Here is an 18,069-nt window from a genome sequence, read left to right as displayed (position 1 = left end):
CCGATTGAGGCAGTAGTTGTTGTAAGCATAGGCATACCTCTTTTTCTAATGAATGAGCAAATGAGTTTTCACCCAAAGAAATAGGTGGAACCATAGTATTGATATAGACATAAGGCATAGGGCCTGTAGGTTCCGCCCCATAAGTATCTGCTAAAGAATCAAGAACTACAAAGTCATACGGTGATTGAGGAGTAGTGGGCGGGATTCTTTCATCATGGGTGCTACAAAAAGTGAATTCTGGGAATCCACTTGAAGCTCCAATTTCCTAGGCTCCTCTTGAGAGTACTTCATCCTCCCCTATCTTTGCATTTGTCTCATTGGTTGGGAGTTGAGTCAACACCTGATGGGTGTGGCTCATGATCAGGAGGAAAAGAGAAGGTTATTTCTCTCCCTGCCTAAGTTCTTCCATGAGTACTCCCACCTTTGGCTTGTTACAAGGAATGTACTTTATTACCCCACACATCCTTATAGAAGTAGAATCCCCAGTCAGGTCTATTAATTCTAAATGCATTAGGGTTGGACATGGACTAGAACTTGTTCTCTCAAATAGGGATGATATTAAAAAATTTATTTTTAGAGTCCATGTATATGTACTTTGCCAGATATGATATAAAAAATCTTTTCAGATTTGAATCTCCTGAAGATATCTTCTCCCAATCTCCAAAGGATGGTTCACTTAGCGTTTGTCTGACAAGGTCTTTGCCTAAGGATGCTCTAAGGAAAGGATTAGTATGGCTACTTGACATGGCTCTTTCCTTTTCACCTTCAAGGGAAATTTCTTGAAACCAACAATATCCACTCTCAATTGATACGTGGTCTGACTCACTTCTCGATTCCTCAGGCAATCTTGTTCTTATCCGTGTGGACTGCTTGGTTGATACATGTCCATTATTTGAACTACATAAACCTCAAATAGGCTAATCAAATTAGCATTCTGCTGGAGATACTCCTCCTCCTCTCATCAAGGTCTAGCCCTTCCAGCATGTTGACTCCTTCGACTATTTTTGACAGGGCTAGTTTCTCCACCTTCTGCCTGTTGGCAATAGAGATCTTTATTTTCTTCTTTCCATGCCGGATAGTAATCATATCTGTGTCCCAATCTTGCTTGATCTGTGCTTGGTGGAGCCAAGGTCTGCCGAGCAACATTGGATGAGCGCCTTTGATATTTAATCTAGAGCACCACAACTGCTATCTGGAAACTGTATCCGAATATCTCTAGTGTGAGCTCTCCCAGATTAATTTGAGTGGTTGCACTTGCTGATCCACCATTTTTTTGACAGCGAATTTCATGGGTTCCCATCTGCTCAATCCGAGCATGCTGCATCACTAAGGATTAGAGATTAGTGTGTTGTGAAGACTCTAGTTTTTATTTGGAGAGGTTTGCAATTTGAAGGAAAATTCAGGCAATGGGTTGTACCACTGACCAAGCTTTCACTCGCCATGGCCCCCTCATCTAGAGATGTACTTGGAAAGTTGTCAATGATGAGACTTAAGTGCAAATCTCTAGTGTATAATTATAGATATGTACTCATGGAGCAGTTGCTACATTAACTTAGCCAAAAGAATATTAAGCTATAAGCTTAACAAAAATGTATTGGTCTATTGAAGATTGTTGGAAGTTTGTATTGATATTCTACCATTTTTAGGTAGATCATTTGTGTGACTCCCTTGTGTTTTTGTCTTTTTTTTTTCGTTGCCACCTTGCAAGTGACAGGTTCTTGTGGCTACTCTCCTTTTTGAGAGAATAGGTTCTTATGTCTTCCACATAGCTTCTGCACGCATGCTTTTAATCCAGAGGAGTGAAAAGAGCATTGTGATTTTGTCCTTGTTCGATCTTAGCAATCATATGATGGGATTTGTATCATAATATCTTTGTTCTTGAAGCATGTGGACAGGCATCCATCTTTGATGAACATTATGAATTGGTGGTTGATGCTTTTGGTGCCGAGGTTTCTTTCTTTGTGTAGGCTTCGATGACTTCTTGATGCGCTTGGGAATTAAAGCTTTGGTATTACCTTGGTAGTACCCTTGAGCTTGCAGTAATCTTTTTGGTACCCACACTTGTTGAAGTTCTTTGAGGAACTCGCATAGGCTTTTGTGGAGTACTTTTCTTCTTCCAAGGCCTTGGAGTTTTGTATTGAGGAAGAGACTTCGATTGTTGATGCACCTAAATTGGATTGGCACCTTTGTAGTAGCCTTGAGCTACAAGTAGCTACTTTTCCACCCATATTTTTATACCATTGGGATACCTTGATCTTAGCTGTCATGGTGGAATTTTCTTTTTGGATGAAGTGGAAGATTTGGTCCCCTCCTTCACATTGGTTAGCACTGAGGTTGCAGGTTTGAGACTTATAGGCGTTGTTGATGATGAGGCTAGAATCTCTTGTGGAGTGGTGGCTGCTAACGCGATGATGAGGCTTTTGAGCATTCAGCCCGCGCTTTTTGCGAGGTTGGTTGATGAAGAGGTGTTGGCTTTGGGGCTTTTCCCTTGAGTTTCTTGTCAAAGTAGGAGTGTAATGCTTGAGGAACTTCCTTTAGAGTGGCTATTGATGGAGAGGTTTTGACATTGGAAATAGAAGCTCTTTCTCTTGTTGGTGAAGATGTAGTCGAGGAGTAGATGGTAAATCGGAGTTGGGTGTTGATATAGAAGTTATGTTTTCATGTAGAGGGGCTTCCTAGAAAGAGGCTTATAGCTTTTTATGTTCAACATCATAGAAATCCCTTAGGGCTGGATCCGCTTCATTGTAGTATGGTATCGTCAACTTTGTGTCGTTGACCATCATGATGACCCTATCGCTAGCAAAGGATAGGGGTGCTTGGGCATTAATAGTCCATTTATGCCCTAAGATCAAATCTTCTTCCAACACATACTTAATCACAAAAAACTTGCAAGTAAGGAGGTTAGATTCTATATAGATTGTTTGTTCCTCAAAGTACCCCAAACATGACATGTTCATGTCTTTTGTAAATGGAATTTTCTTTGGTTGAGCGTTTAGAGTTGGTTGATTTAACAAATCCCATAACTCGAGGGTCAAGAGATTGTGCTCTTGTCGTGGATAAAGCTGTGCTGCTTGGGGACTGTGCTGATTTTATTGTATAGTTCAAATCCAACCATAACTCTTGGGATATTCTAAGTAAGATATGTTGGAAGTCCAACTCCTCCAAGGTCTCTTCCTCCTGTAGTAGGAGAAATTTCACAATGCCTGCACGAGTGTTCAAGGTGACTGTTTACATAGATTCATCAATTGAATACCATGAGTCATGTGGGCCCAAGTTCCACTAAGAATGACATCATATTGAAGGGAATCTAGGGTTGCATGGAATTCAAACTCCACAATTTGACCGATTGTTTGAGTAGCATAGCTAAAGCAACCTAAAACTTCAATGTTTTCTCCATTGGAACCTATTGCAAAAGGATTTCCTTTAGGGATGATTGCAAGTTGGCCCAATGATATCCAATTGTCTATTAAAACAAAGTTATGGCTTGCTCGAGGACTAATTAATAATGTGTTTTTGTGCTTAACGTTATTTCCCACTAGGAAATCTAACCATACTATGATAGAATCCTCAAGCGGAACCATGCAAGTTTCAATTTGTATTTCAGCTTTCAGTTCCCATTTTGGTTTCATATTCCCATTCACTTTTATCCTATTCACATGACTCAGCTTTTTCAAAAGTGCCCAATGTGTATAATGGCACACTCGGTCCTTTGATAACTTTAATTGAGGTTTGTTTGGAAACCTGCGAATCCTTACAGTCTTATACTATGTAGCTCTTGATATCTTGGTATAACTCATGGTTAGCCTTTAAAGGTGCAAGGGTTGAAGCTATGTTAGCTTCACCACACAAGATTAGAGAACTCCTTCAAAAATGAGAATTTGAGAGACTGCTTTGATTTCGTAAGGCTCTCAAGATATCCAGCATCTTCCCCTGTAATCAAATCCCTCTTCAGAAATATAAAAGATCTTGTTTCTACCAGTTTTGGCCTAGAGAGAGAAAATCTTCTAGAGAGTGGTAATTCAGTTTTTAAATATTTTTGGATAGAAAAATATCTCATCTTATTAAAATAAGCTCCCCTGAAACAGAAGTTCAAAAAGATTTTCAGAAGGTGCATTAGAAATTAAGTATAATCTATTCAAGAGGCATTATCCCGAGGGTCAAGATTTTTTCGAAATTTTAAATTAAGGTTCCTATGGAACAATGAGATTCATCCAAATGTAGGAAGGAGATAAATAGAAGAATAAAAGAAAAATCTCCCAAAAATGAGTAAATACTCACATAAGATAAAGAGTTGACTAAGGACAAGGTTAATTGTTAAAAAAGAGATATATCTAGATGAAATGATGCATTTTTGACACCTCAGTATGGGGGAATTTTGCTCATAAAGGAGGCGCCTATTTCACATGCTTGAATGAGTTTTAAACTCCCAAATATTGAGATATTTTTATCTCTCCTCTCTCCTGTTTCAACTAGATCCAAAAAGTGGACTAAACTGACCCAAAAATGGTCAAAAATTGACCAAACTGATCTGGAAAATTCTAGAATCAGTTGGCTTGGTTAGAAGCTCACTTTTTTCTATAAATAGAAGCCTTCCCCATTGTTGAAACTCAATAGTATTTTGCACTGTTACCCTGCCTCTCCCAAGTACCAAAAACAGTGAATTTTACTCATAATTCATTAGTTTTTGACCTTCCCTCTTCTAAAAGATTGGTGGCCACTCTTGTTTCAAACAAGAGTAGAAACCCTCAAACCATCAAGCCAAAGGAAAGCTCTCAAATTATCTATGTAAGTTGGAGATTCTTCTCTTTTCTATTTCTTTTATGGTTTTTTATGATTTTTGTCTTCTCTAAAATAAAATGATGTTATGCCTCATTGAAAAAAGGCAATCCCCTCTCTTCTTTAGTAAATCCAACCATTATTTATCCTAGATGATTGATTATTGAATAAAATCAAGTTTTTTATAATGTTCTCTTAAATAAGTAGAAAATGTTTACACTAGAATGATTTAAATACTCTTGGTGAACTTCTAATTAATTTTAGTGAGTTAAAAATTCAAAAATGGTCAGCCATACAAAGGAGGTTATGGCAAATTTTTTTAAAAATTTATGAAATAAATTTCATCTTTTATTAATCAAAAAGAGTAATCCCCATCGTTAGAGTATTCTAAAAGTGTCATTTTTATTCATGCATAGAAAGATGCATATTGATTAATTTTTATAAAAGAATGATTTTCAATAGAATTAAATTCTATGAAAGATACTTATTGATAATTTTTTTAATTATTATGAAAGTGTTACTTTCTTAATTATGAATTTTTATGCATAAAATAATGCATAGAAGTATATTTTTTTATTACAATAGAGTTACTTTCATCATATTGATTTTTATGCATAAAAGTATGCATAAAAGAATATTTTTTTAATTATAAAAGTGTTACTTTTATCATTATTGATTTCTATGCATAAAAGTATACATAAAAGAATATTTTTATTATTATAAAAGTGTTACTTTTATCATTATTGAATTCTATGCATAAAAGTATGCATAAAAGAATATTTTTTTATTATAAAAGTGTTACTTTTATCATTATTAAATTCTATGCATAAAAGAATATTTTTTTATTATAAAAGTGTTACTTTTATCATTATTGAATTCTATGCATAAAAGTATGCATAAAAGAATATTTTTTAATTATAAAAGTGTTACTTTTATCATTATTAAATTCTATGCATAAAAGTATGCATAACAAAATATTTTTTTAATTATAAAAGTGTTACTTTTATCATTATTGATTTCTATGCATAAAAGATATTTTTTTAATATTAAAAGTGTGATTTTCATCATAAATAAATTTTATGCATAAACATATGTATAAAAGATATTTTTTTATATTAAAAGTGTGATTTTCATCATAAATGATTTTTATGCATAAACATATGCATAAAACATATTTTTTTATATTAAAAGTGTGATTATCATCATAAATAATTTTTATGCATAAACATATGCATAAAAGATATTTTTTTATATTAAAAGTGTGATTTTTATCATAAATGATTTTTATGCATAAACATATGCATAAAAGATATTTTTTATATTAAAAGTGTGATTTTTATCATAAATGATTTTTATGCATAAACATATGCATAAAAGATATTTTTTATATTAATTTTCATCATAAATGATTTTTATGCATAAACATATGCATAAAAGAAATTCTTTCATGATAAAAGAGTGATTTTCAACATAAATGATTTTTATGATGATAAAAGTGTGACTTTCATCAGAATTGGATTTTATGCATAATTAGATGCATATAGAATCTTTATAATTAAATAAGGATTCTCTTTAATCCTCTGTTTAATTTTTGCAAAAATTAAAAAAATGAATAAGTAGATAATCTGTGAGAAGAAATGCTACCGTTTTATATTCACTAAGATGGTAATGAGAAAATTCAATTAAACTATCGAAGTCAGAGATTGAGATAAATGATTATTTTATTTCTCCTAAGAAATTCATGTTTTAGAAATCTGTAAGCAAATATTCGTCGAACGAAATTTAGAAAAAAAGAAATTGAAATAGTACCTTTCGAGAAAGATAGTTTAGGAAGAACCTTTTCAAACCCAAACTCCGATTCAGACTATTGACCAAGACCTAATTCCTTCGTCAATTTCAATCAATGACGATGTGCCTAGTTCAGGAAAAATGTACTCAAATCTCCCACCGAATCTGAAATTAAGCTGACTTTTGATTTTGATATGAGGATCAAGTTAACAGAATTCAAGGAATTTTGTTTGGAATTCAGACCTGGATCTAGAAGTATTGAGATACGGATTTAAGATTATTCATGGTTTACAAAATCAAAACTAAAAACTTGCATAGAAACCCTGTTTTCTTAAAGGAATATCTTACGCCAGAATGCTAGAGGGAGCATTTGGCATATATGTTTATCTAAGGGAAGTTGGGTTGCAACAGCTGGCGGGGAGTGTTCGAGGGACAGCTCACGTGGCAAAATCCCGCCCAGGTCTTGACTAGCCTGGGTATGGTGAAAAATGGTGTGCTTCCGGTACGATGGGCGAGGGCCGACGAAGCGGTCCCTGAGTGAAGTACCAGGAAACCTAAGGAGGATCCTAGAGGGTTCTGACCAGGCGATGCACGGGCTCGCAGTGCTTAGGACACCTATACGTATGTCGAGGAAGATATATGTATGTATGTTGACGAAGTGATTATTGTAATCTATTACTGGATCTCGTTGCTGACCAGCTGGTCCAAAACGGAGAGTCCAGAGTGGTACTGTTTTTGTGAAACAAGGGATTGAATGAAAATTTTGAATTATGAAATCTATGATCATATCTGTTTTGTCAATGGATTATTTTTATATTAAAGTTTTAAAGAGGAGTGTGTGCGTATCCGTTTTCTAAAGCTAAAGTTAAGAAAGGCATTTCAATTATGGGTGGGTGAGTACTTGTTTGGTTCCACCGATTCCAGTGGTAGGGTGGTGGCTAACCCATAGGCCAGATGGGGTTAGGCTGGAATCAGTGGAGTTTTAATAATCAAACTGAAAAATCTTAGGATTATGCTAGGATTCGAGCAGCTAGTTAATTCCCTGATAAATTTCTCAATTGAGTGGATCAATGACTGTGTGCCTGATCTTGATTAGGAAAAAAGCATTGAAATTACTGAGATGATCAAATTATATCAGTGATAGTTTCCTTCTATCTGGTTTATTCAGGTGAAGGATAGTTTAGAATTGATCTCGTTAGAAAAATTCGTTAAGAAAATTCAAAATGGTGGAATCGTCCCCGCATTCCGGGCATGGAAAATTTTCCGGGTTTCGGTTTTCGGAGTGACCACCAGCCTAGTCTCGTGCCCGGACATTCGTGGGCGAGGCCCCGAGTGAGAAACCCTACCCCGCGCATGAGGGGGCTGCTTCCGCTACTATCAGCTACTACCGGGAGTCCAGTGCGCGGAAGGGGCAGAGGGATCTCACAGTTGGTATCAGAGCATTAGTCTTTTATGGTTTTTGTGCACTTTGGGCTAGCTCTTAGGATGATGAGAAAGAGAGAACTATATCAATAATGATCAAAGTAACACTTTTATGCATAGAATTCAATAATGATAAAAGTAACACTTTTATGCATAGAATTCAATAATGATAAAAGTAACACTTTTATAATAAAAAAATATTCTTTTATGTATACTTTAATGCATAGAATTCAATAATGATAAGTAACACTTTCATAATAAAAAAATATTCTTTTATGCATACTTTTATGCATAGAAATCAATAATGATAAAAGTAACACTTTTATAATAAAAAAATATTCTTTTATGCATACTTTTATGCATAAAAATCAATATGATGAAAGTAACTCTTTTGTAATAAAAAATTATACTTCTATGCATTATTTTATGCATAAAAATCCATAATGAAGAAAGTAACACTTTCATAATAAAAAAATTATCAATAAGTATCTTTCATAGAATTTAATTCTATTGAAAATTATTCTTTTAGAAAAATTAATCAATATGCATCTTTCTATGCATGAATAAAAATGACACTTTTAGAATACTCTAATGATGGGGATTACTCTTTTTGATTAATAAAAGATAAAATTTATTTCATAAATTTTTTAAAAAAATTCGCCATAACCTCCTTTGTATGACTGACCATTTTTCAAATTTTAACTCACTAAAATTAATTAAAAGTTCACCAAGAGTATTTAAATTATTCTAGTTTTTCTACTTATTTAAGAGAACATTATGAAAAACTTGATTTTATCCAATAATCAATCATCTAGGATAAAGAATGATTGGATTTACTAAAGAAAAGAGGGGAATGCCTTTTTTCAATGAGGCATAACATCATTTCATTTTAGAGAAGACAAAAATCATAAAAAACCATAAAAGAAATAAAAAAGAGAAGAATCTCCAACTTACATAGATAATTTGAAAGCTTTCCTTTGGCTTGATGGTTTGAGAGTTTCTACTCTTGTTTGAAACAAGAGTGGCCACCAATCTTTTAGAAGAGAGAAGGTCAAAAACTAATGAATTATGAGTAAAATTCACTGTTTTTGGCACTTGGGAGAGGCAGGGTAACAGTGCAAAATACTATTGAGTTTCAACAAAGGGGAAGGCTTCTATTTATCGAAAAAAGTGAGCTTCTAACCAAGCCAACTGATTCTAGAATTTTTCAGATCAATTTGGTCAATTTTTGACCATTTTTGGGTCAGTTTAGTCCACTTTTTGGATCTAGTTGAAACAGGAGAGAGGAGAGATAAAAATATCTCAATATTTGGGAGTTTAAAACTCATTCAAGCATGTGAAATAGGCGCCTCCTTCATGAGGAAAATTCCCCCATACTGAGGTGTCAAAAATGCATCATTTCATCTAGATATATCTCTTTTTTAACAATTAACCTTGTCCTTAGTCAACTCTTTATCTTATGTGAGTATTTACTCATTTTTGGGAGATTTTTCTTTTATTCTTCTATTTATCTCCTTCCTACATTTGGATGAATCTTATTGGTCCATAGGAACCTTAATTTAAAATTTCGAAAAAATCATGACACTCAGGATAATGCCTCTTGAACAGATTATACTTAATTTCTAATGCACCTTTTGAAAATCTTTTTGAACTTCTATTTCAGGGGAGCTTATTTTAATAAGATGAGACATTTTTCTATCTAAAAATATTTAAAAACTGAATTACCACTCTCTAGAAGATTTTCTCTCTCTAGGCCAAAACTGGTAGAAAAAAGATCTTTTATATTTCTGAAGAGGGATTTGATTACAAGGGAAGATGCTGGATATCTTGAGAGCCTGGGGAGGAATCTTACAGGTTCAATCACAACTGGTGATCTTGTTCCTCATATGTCATGTGATCATGATTGTCAATATGGGATAGTTGTGTGGGTTCTAGTTTCTTGATTGGATTGTGAGGTGCAGTGAGAGTGATGAGTCATAACTTGTTTTGTCCTCACTACATGACGTACTAGAACTTGTTTCATCTTCTAACTTTTCTTGGATTGACAGATTTTCATTATGTTTTTCCATGCGATGAGAACAAACTTTCTTTCGGGCTTTTGTATCATGTGTCGCACATGCGGGTTTTGTGGTTTGAAAGGTGGTCTTTGAGTTGGATCATGTGTCGCATCATGTGTAGCTTTTGGCTCTTTTGGGATTAGGTCCTCCATAGGCTCCTTTTCCGTGTCCTTTTTTTCAAGCTTGGTTTCGACAATTTGTTGGGCCATTGTTTTTCTTGGGTTTAGAAGGTTTTGCATCCTCTGTTGGTTTCTCTTTGAAAAAATGCTCTTCTACCCATTTCGAAGTGTGTTTTTTTTTTTTGCATTCTTTTTAATTATTTCTCGTACCTTGGCTTGCAAGCGTGTAAGCACATTCAAAGGTACCATAGACAATTGCCCATTTTGCATACTTAAGATATTAAGAGTTGTACTCTGCGAAATAGGCTGCATTGAAGAAACTCACCTTGGGCAATCCCGGAACATATGGTCAATTCCACATTGTTGACATGTGGGCTGTAAAGTTTCAGTGACTATAGACATGGAGGTATTCCAAACCGTGTAGTCTGCCACTCCTGCGATCCATGACAATAGAAACACTGTAGTGTTCATTGAATTGTTTCTTGAGCAATTTTAACCCGTTGAACTACATTTGTTTGGGGCATGGGAGGTTGAGATTTGTTTGGGGCATGGGAGATTGAGGTTTAGAGGTAATTGGAGGTGAATAGGAACATTGGGGTGTCGTGTTTGCAATGTATGCAGTACAGAAAGATAGGCCTTAGAGATATTTTTTCAAAAAAAGTGTGTACCACTGGTGTCTCAGATGGAAGACGAGATCTTAAAAGCGCATGTGAATGCCCTTAGGATGAACTTTTACAAAAAAAAGTGCATGCCAGTAGTATTCCAAATGGACGAGGAGGTCTCAAAACCTATTTTCCATCACTGTCTCAAGATGAAATTTTTTTCTGGAAAGATTTTTTCTGTTTTGCAGCTCGTTTTTGAATATGTTTCAAAAGGAATTTGAAAAAACGTTTGAGAGAGTTGTATTTTTAGAGTACTACAACTTTGTCTCTCTAACTTTTTCGTGATTTTGACGTTTAGACACTAAAAAAGTATCCCGAATATGGTACGCAGTATTTTTTGGGCTGTTTTCAGTGATTTTGTGATTTTAAGTCCGTTTTTAAACCTCGATTTGTGTGTCAAATTTTGAGGCTATTGATCGAAGCCCAAAACGATGGATTTTACCCTTGGACGCTCAAGATCAATTTCAAAGAGCTCGATATAGGCTTTCCTCTGAGCACTAGAACAAATTCATTGGACTCAAGGTTTAGGAGAGACGGACAGGGCTGTTTTTTACTCTTTTCTTCTCCCCTCCCCAAACTCTTTTCATGGCGTGAAATGCAGGAACCTTTTCACGGGATGAAATGGATTTTTTTTTCTGGACCCTTTTCACGCCCTAAAAAATGCAAGGACTTTTTACGCTGTGAAATGTATCTCACGTGCATGAAATGGATTTCATGGATTTATTTTATTTTTTTGGACAAAACCTTTTCACATCGTGAAATGGATCTCCATGGATTTTTTTTTCGAGTCTAGAGAAAAATTTGACTTTTCTTGATTCTGGAGAAAATATTTTTTTGAATTTTAAATTAGAAAGATATGAACATTCTTCTAAGGTAAGTAGGAATAAAAAAAGAACACTTTTATGACACTCTTACACCCGTCATAAATAACCCCCAAAATGGACAAGTTGACAACTCATTGGCATCTTTATATTAAATTCACTAATGAGTTGTGTGTAACAATGTGATTAAAAATTAATTAAAGATTAACTCTTTCACTAATCTTTTATTTTAATTTTAATCAAGAGTCTCTAATTAACTCTTAATCATCAATTAATCCACACCATTAAGCATATCATTAGATAGATTCTTGATGCTTCATCTAAAGTATAAATTAACTAATAATCATAAATTAATTAAGTAAAGCTCTTTTTTTAAATGTAAATTAGACCAAAGAGAGAAAAAATTCTTTAATTAGTGAAAAAATTAATGCAATTAGATGTTTTGATGCATCTACATGCTCCCAAAACACCCAAAAGCATTAATTTTGACACCCTACATAATCGATTTTGACTGAAAAACACATCTATTTTTTTTTAACCTCTTGAACTAGATTAATCATTCCTTATTGACAAAAACCTATAAATTAAAGAAGACTAATCAATTTCAAAAGTTTTTTATGAAATTTTTCAAATGATTAAGCTATTCCTAATACTTGCTAAAACTCTAATACATACAAATCAAACAAAAAACACACAAATCAAGTAAAAATTAATGATTTTAGCTCTATGGTTCACTCTAAAGAGAGCTAAAAATCACAAAATTGCAATCCATTGCATTGTTTGATGATGCAATGGATGCAAACTGAACCTAACACACTATATGCACACTTAACAAACATTAAAAACTAGATTAAAACTAACAAAATAATGCATTTAAGCCAAAAAATCATTCTTTCAAAAGATAAAAAAGAGATCCGTGTTAATCACATCTTTTTTTTATGAAAAACCACTAATAAAGACAATGAACAATGAGTTTGTGTAGATTAGAAAGTAAACAGTGGAAAAGGCCAAGGGATGGCTCCTCAACAGAGGTGCCAAAAATGTTATAGCTCACCTAAACCCTTGTTGAAACACATCCAATATAAGAAGATTATATGACGAACTCCAACTGTCATTAGAATCTTTTTGATAACCGAGCTCGTAATTCTTGAGGTCTCTAAGCTCCACAACTCCTTGAGAAGCAATTCCACCACGCCTCCCACCAAGTGTTGTCACACCGTCGCATTGCACTACGTGTACTCGTCCTCCCTGATCTCACCAAACTTCACTCACACACACTCACTAGTATGGATTAGAGAGAGATTAGAAAGAGAATTAGTAAGAGCAAGACTCTATTGCACAATGGGAGAGTTTTTTATATTATAAGAGATTTTCACTTATATATATGGCTATAAGTATTTACACTCACTTAAACTGTGGCGGCCTAGCACTTTAGGCTCATAAGAGACCTAATGCTATTACAATGACTACTCTCATAATATATCCATGAAGTACATCAATTAGGACTTCATCCTAACTTATTACCATACGCTCTTGAAGTAGAAATCGCCATAAGTATTACGTCCGGACCATTAGGGATATCCATCCAAGTTGTAGATTTGGATATCATTGCTTCATATCTTGAATATATGACCTTTTGGTATGTCTACCTTGACTCCTTGATGTAAGATAATGGCAGTAACTCTTGTTAACCCTTGAAATGGGTTAACAATCCCATTGAGCTTAATGTGTCCCTCCATGACACCATCATTCTTCGTTAATATGCACATGCACACCAAGATTAAAGCATTGTTTATGGCCCTCCCTCGTTCAAGCTCAATATCTCTCACCTTGGGAAGGAGAATTTTGATGCAAGGATCGCCTGCTCTGCTGCTGCAAAGGCCCAGGGTGGGTCTCCCACTAAATGCTAGGACAAATGCATACGTTATTTGGTCGAGAAACAACGTGATAGAGGAAGATGTATTGCATGACTGCAGAGAGTCTGAGAGAAATGGTGGTGCATATAGTATGACAAGAAGGACCATACCCCATCACCACTACCCTGGTTAGTGATGTGGACACATACCTGCACACTCAGGCTTAAATGAAAGAGGATACACTAAGAGTCTGAGCTCGCATCAAATGGCTTGCTAAAGGGGATGATCCTACCAGCTTCCTCTTTTGACAAAAATGAAAGAGAAGCATCAACATGAGAGAATCAATAAGTTACAGTTGGGGGATGACTCTATAACAGAAGACGAAAGAGAGATTATTGCACATTTCATTACACACCTCTCCTTGATTAGAGGCTCTTCCCCTTTGATGGGGAACATATATCCTGAGCAGTTGGATAATTTTCTTGCATGGATCAATAGAAAGGTGGAGGCCCCCTCTATCCTCGTGTTGAGCAGAGCGGTCATAGTAGATGAAATCAAACTTCCTGCTAGTAAGATGGGCAAGAACAAGACCCCAAGACGTGGCAAGATCCCCATTAAATTCTTTTGGTTTTTTTGGCCCCTCATTACTCAAGATATGTGCTCCATGATCAACGCTGTGTGCCATAGCGACGGTGAACTCACTTTTGAAGTCAATAAGGGACGCATCAAACTATTCCCGAAGAAAGCAAATTGTCTCATGGTTGGGGACTAGCGCCCACTTCATACAAAATATTTGCTAAGGCCATTGCACTGCATATGAAATACATCCTTCCAAAGGTGGTGGATCCAAATCAGTTCGGATTTGTACATGGTAGACACATTCATGAGGTCGTACTCAATAACAATGTAGGATTGATTATGCACTTGCCCTTAACAAACCTTACATGCTTCTCAACTCTAGATAAAGCATACGCCAAAGCTAGGTGGGACTTTATGCTGGTAATGCTTGACAAGATGGGGTTCTCATTGTAGATGATCAGTTTGTCATGGATACCCTTATGTACCCCTACCCCTGTTGTTCTCGGTGGTAACAAAACCCCTACTTGCCAATGTGTGGTATTTCCAATAGCGAGGGCTATTTAACGGCCTCCCTCTCTTGAAAACTAACCACTCAATTTTTGCTAATGATAATAGTTCTATCCTTGCTTATGAAGAGTCTAATGTAGATGCGTTCTTACTACAGGTAGTTGACGTGTTTTGTCAATTATCCGAGTTGGTTAATTGTATTGCAAAAGCAAAAAGAAGCCCTCCTATTGGATCGAGGTGATCGGGAACAATGGGACCTTAAATGTGGTTTTAAGTGGATTCCACACAGCACACCTCTCAGCTTGCTAGGAAGGCACATAGGATTTGATGTAAGCAATAAGAAAAGGTTTGATTGGTTTTATCCCTAGAAGTTGCAAGGGATGATGGCTTACTGGGATAAAACCCAACTCTCATTTGCAAGGAGATTGATGATCCTCAAACACTTCATACATGGTGTTTATAGCATTTGACTTCTTATGGGGTAATTCTGAGAAAAGGCAATCTCATGGGATCGAGTCTATGCCTCGCCATAGTTAGGGGGGTTGAGGATAACTCGCTTAGCCCTACATGCTAGCTTAGCCCTACATGCTAAAGCCCTCACACTTAAATGGCTTCAAAGGATCGAGACAGATTGCCCCTAGGGGTTGATAATCAAGTTTATTCTCCAACAAGCTAAGGGTCTCCTAAGACAGTGCCGGAGACTCACATGGAGACATCACATAGCCATAGGAGGCAAATGTCAAATTAAAGCATCTCCCTGGATTCACGTGCTGGTCTCTAGGTAGAAGATAATTTTCTCCTCTTTAGTGGATGAAGCCCTTGGGGAAAGTGTTTGGTGGTCACTATGCAATGCAAAAGAAGGCAAACCTCAGGCATTGCTGCAAACGTGACAGGATAAAGAAATTCGCACGTGGCAAGACCTTCGGGATGCCCATATTGCCGCGTGATACAGTATGAACTGGACCCAACAGCAATGGAAGTTCTTCAAATGACTGTGGAAGCTCTCCCACTAGCCTGGCCCAAAACAAGCCATCAAACTCACTAGCAAACTAGGCATCCGTCACACAGGAAAACATTGCCCACGATGAAAGAAGCGAACCTGACAACAAGCCACACCAATTAGGTTGAGTTGTTCTCTCAACGTTGGGGCACTCGAGATTCGGTGACAAAGTGGTTGCGTTGTACCACTGAAGTGTGGAAGGCCAAGCCATGCCTAGACATCAATATATTTTTATGAAGGGTGGTACATCAGAAGCTAGCTACCTCTGATACAGGCTAGCTAAATGGACTCCTGTTTCGCACTTATGTCTGTTCTGCACTTATGTCTGTTCTGCAAGACGCATAAGGAATCAACCTTTCATCTGTTTTGGGCCTACTCTCACACTCAAAACTCAGTGGAATAGAGTTAAACGATGGCTTAGGCGGCACACAAGACCGATTTACATGGAAACAAGCCCTCCTAGGGAAAGCAAGAACTTGAACTTCGCCCTCATGAGCATCTGGCCTTGGATTTGTTTCCATATGATGAATCAACTGTGGCTTATTTGTATTCATCTAGTGTTTCGGCCGTGTCCAAGCACCTACCATCCGGTGTGGCAACTAGATCATTTCTTGTTTGAACTAAGAGTCCTTACTAGCCCCTTCAATTTGGAAATGTTGGATGGTGTCAAGAAATCTCTTCTCTAGTACTCGATCTATATCTATAGGCAATCTTTCCCCCCCTTTTTTGTAACTCAAACTTTTTATATAATATAACGTTATACTTTCATCACCCAAAAAAAAAAGTTTAAAGAAGGATGTGACTAAATATGTAAGGAGTATCTACATTGTCAAAAGTCAAAAGTTGATTTAACAGAACTATAATGAGAGAATCATTTGGTAGTATGAAGAAGAAATAGTAATTAGCTCTCAATGCTCTGTCAAATGCATGCCGTAGTTTTTTATTTTATTTTCTTGGGAGGGGGGTTTAGACACATTCCCTTTTAGGCTACTTATCACACCTTGATGCATTTACTCAAGATCTAAATCCCCTATCTATGAGGTACCATAGAAAAGTACACATAAAAGTGAAGTAAATGTAACACATACCACATACAACCAATGATGAAGCTAAGCAAGAGCTTGTTTAATTTATTACATGGTCTAAATTTCTTTATAAAAAACAATATGTATTTACATTAGCTAATGTGATGTAGTGTACTTAGAGGCTGACCTTTCCCATGATATTGCATATTACTACTTTATTTCAAGGTCAAAATGTCTGTGTCAGAAGCAATATTTATAAATAATCGGATCTAAGTATTGACCTAGGAAACTTTTCACGGATACAAAAAAAAAAAAAAAAACAAATCTCTTTAGTTAGAACTTGTTTTTAGGTAGCTCATTGCAAATTACCAAGAATGTTGCAATCATTTTGGGGCCTTCCCCCATTTCTCTCTCTCTCTCTCTCTCTCAGGTGATTGTTTTGTATGGAGATGCACGTCTTTTCATGAACACTCCTACAAGGATTGTGTTTGCATTCTCCTATAAAAGTAGCAAGACACAATTTTGCATTTTGAAGCGCAAAATTTTGTTCCAAAATTGTGATCATTCAGCTCTGTATTTATGTTGCCACGGGAAACATCCAGCGAGGCATTCTGACTGCATTGATGGTTACTAATGAGATTTCCTTGCACACACCCCATGTCTACCTAGTGAAGAAAGAACACCTTCACTTCTAAAAGGCAAATGTGGCTCAGCATGTCTTTGAAGTTATGCAACATGATGTCAGATAGTATCTTTTAAAAAAAGGCAATTAAAGCAAATCATAACATATGATAAAAGACCAGGGATACCTTAGCAACCATTTTGACATTGAGTTTTGCAAAAAGATAACTCTTGTAAGTGATAAACTTGGAAAAGGCAAATTATTTGATTTTAACATAGCCACACTAGTGAGCCATGTTAGTGAGGCAATCAAAGAATTAGTTGAATAAACTTGAACATTAAAGTTTCTTTCAAAAACTCCATAACTTCAAAAAACTGTCACCACTCAAACTGGATTGGAGAAGAAAGTCGTAGCATACATTTAGACTGAAACTGTCCCATGCTTAGGAATTGACAACTAATGTTGATCTTTTCATAATCCTTAGCAAGTCATTCATAGTACTCGGGTTTGAAGTCTCTTTAAGGCCACCCACTTCATTCTGCACATCAATTCTATGATCATTCTCATCACAAAGTAGACTACACATACTTTAAAAAAGAGAGTAAAAAACCAGTGTTCTATTACCAAGGAGCAATATACATGGGGAGGATGCACTTCAGAGAGAACTCATCCAAGGAAGAAAGCTAGAAACAATTGAAAAGGACAGCCTCCATCTGTCGATAGTCATGTAGGGAATGGCAAAGATTGGCACGAAAGAAAGCATAAGCATCTAGAGAAGGCTGTCGAAACATTATATGGTTCATAGCCTTTCAAATAGTCCAGAGTGCTCAGTATC

At 35.9% G+C, this 18,069-nt stretch overlaps 1 protein-coding gene across 4 annotated transcripts in view; it reads right to left on the bottom strand.

Moving 5' to 3' along the window:
• Nucleotides 1-17,445: 17,445 nt before the first annotated feature.
• The window catches only part of LOC147638558 (dynein regulatory complex subunit 2-like), a 124,854-nt gene continuing 124,230 nt past the window's right edge, over nucleotides 17,446-18,069 (bottom strand). For all 4 annotated transcript variants that reach the window (XM_086798472.1, XM_086798470.1, XM_086798473.1 and 1 more), the window contains one exon: nucleotides 17,446-17,772. In XM_086798472.1, coding sequence (XP_086654598.1) covers nucleotides 17,677-17,772 — 96 coding nt within the window. In that variant the 3' untranslated portion in view covers nucleotides 17,446-17,676. The remainder of the gene's footprint in view (nucleotides 17,773-18,069) is intronic.

This window comes from Cibotium barometz, chromosome 5 (genome assembly GCF_041138505.1).
Source record: "Cibotium barometz isolate CiBa-2024 chromosome 5, ASM4113850v1, whole genome shotgun sequence".
NCBI lineage: Eukaryota > Viridiplantae > Streptophyta > Polypodiopsida > Cyatheales > Cibotiaceae > Cibotium > Cibotium barometz.
This window is presented reverse-complemented; position numbering and strand designations above follow the sequence as displayed.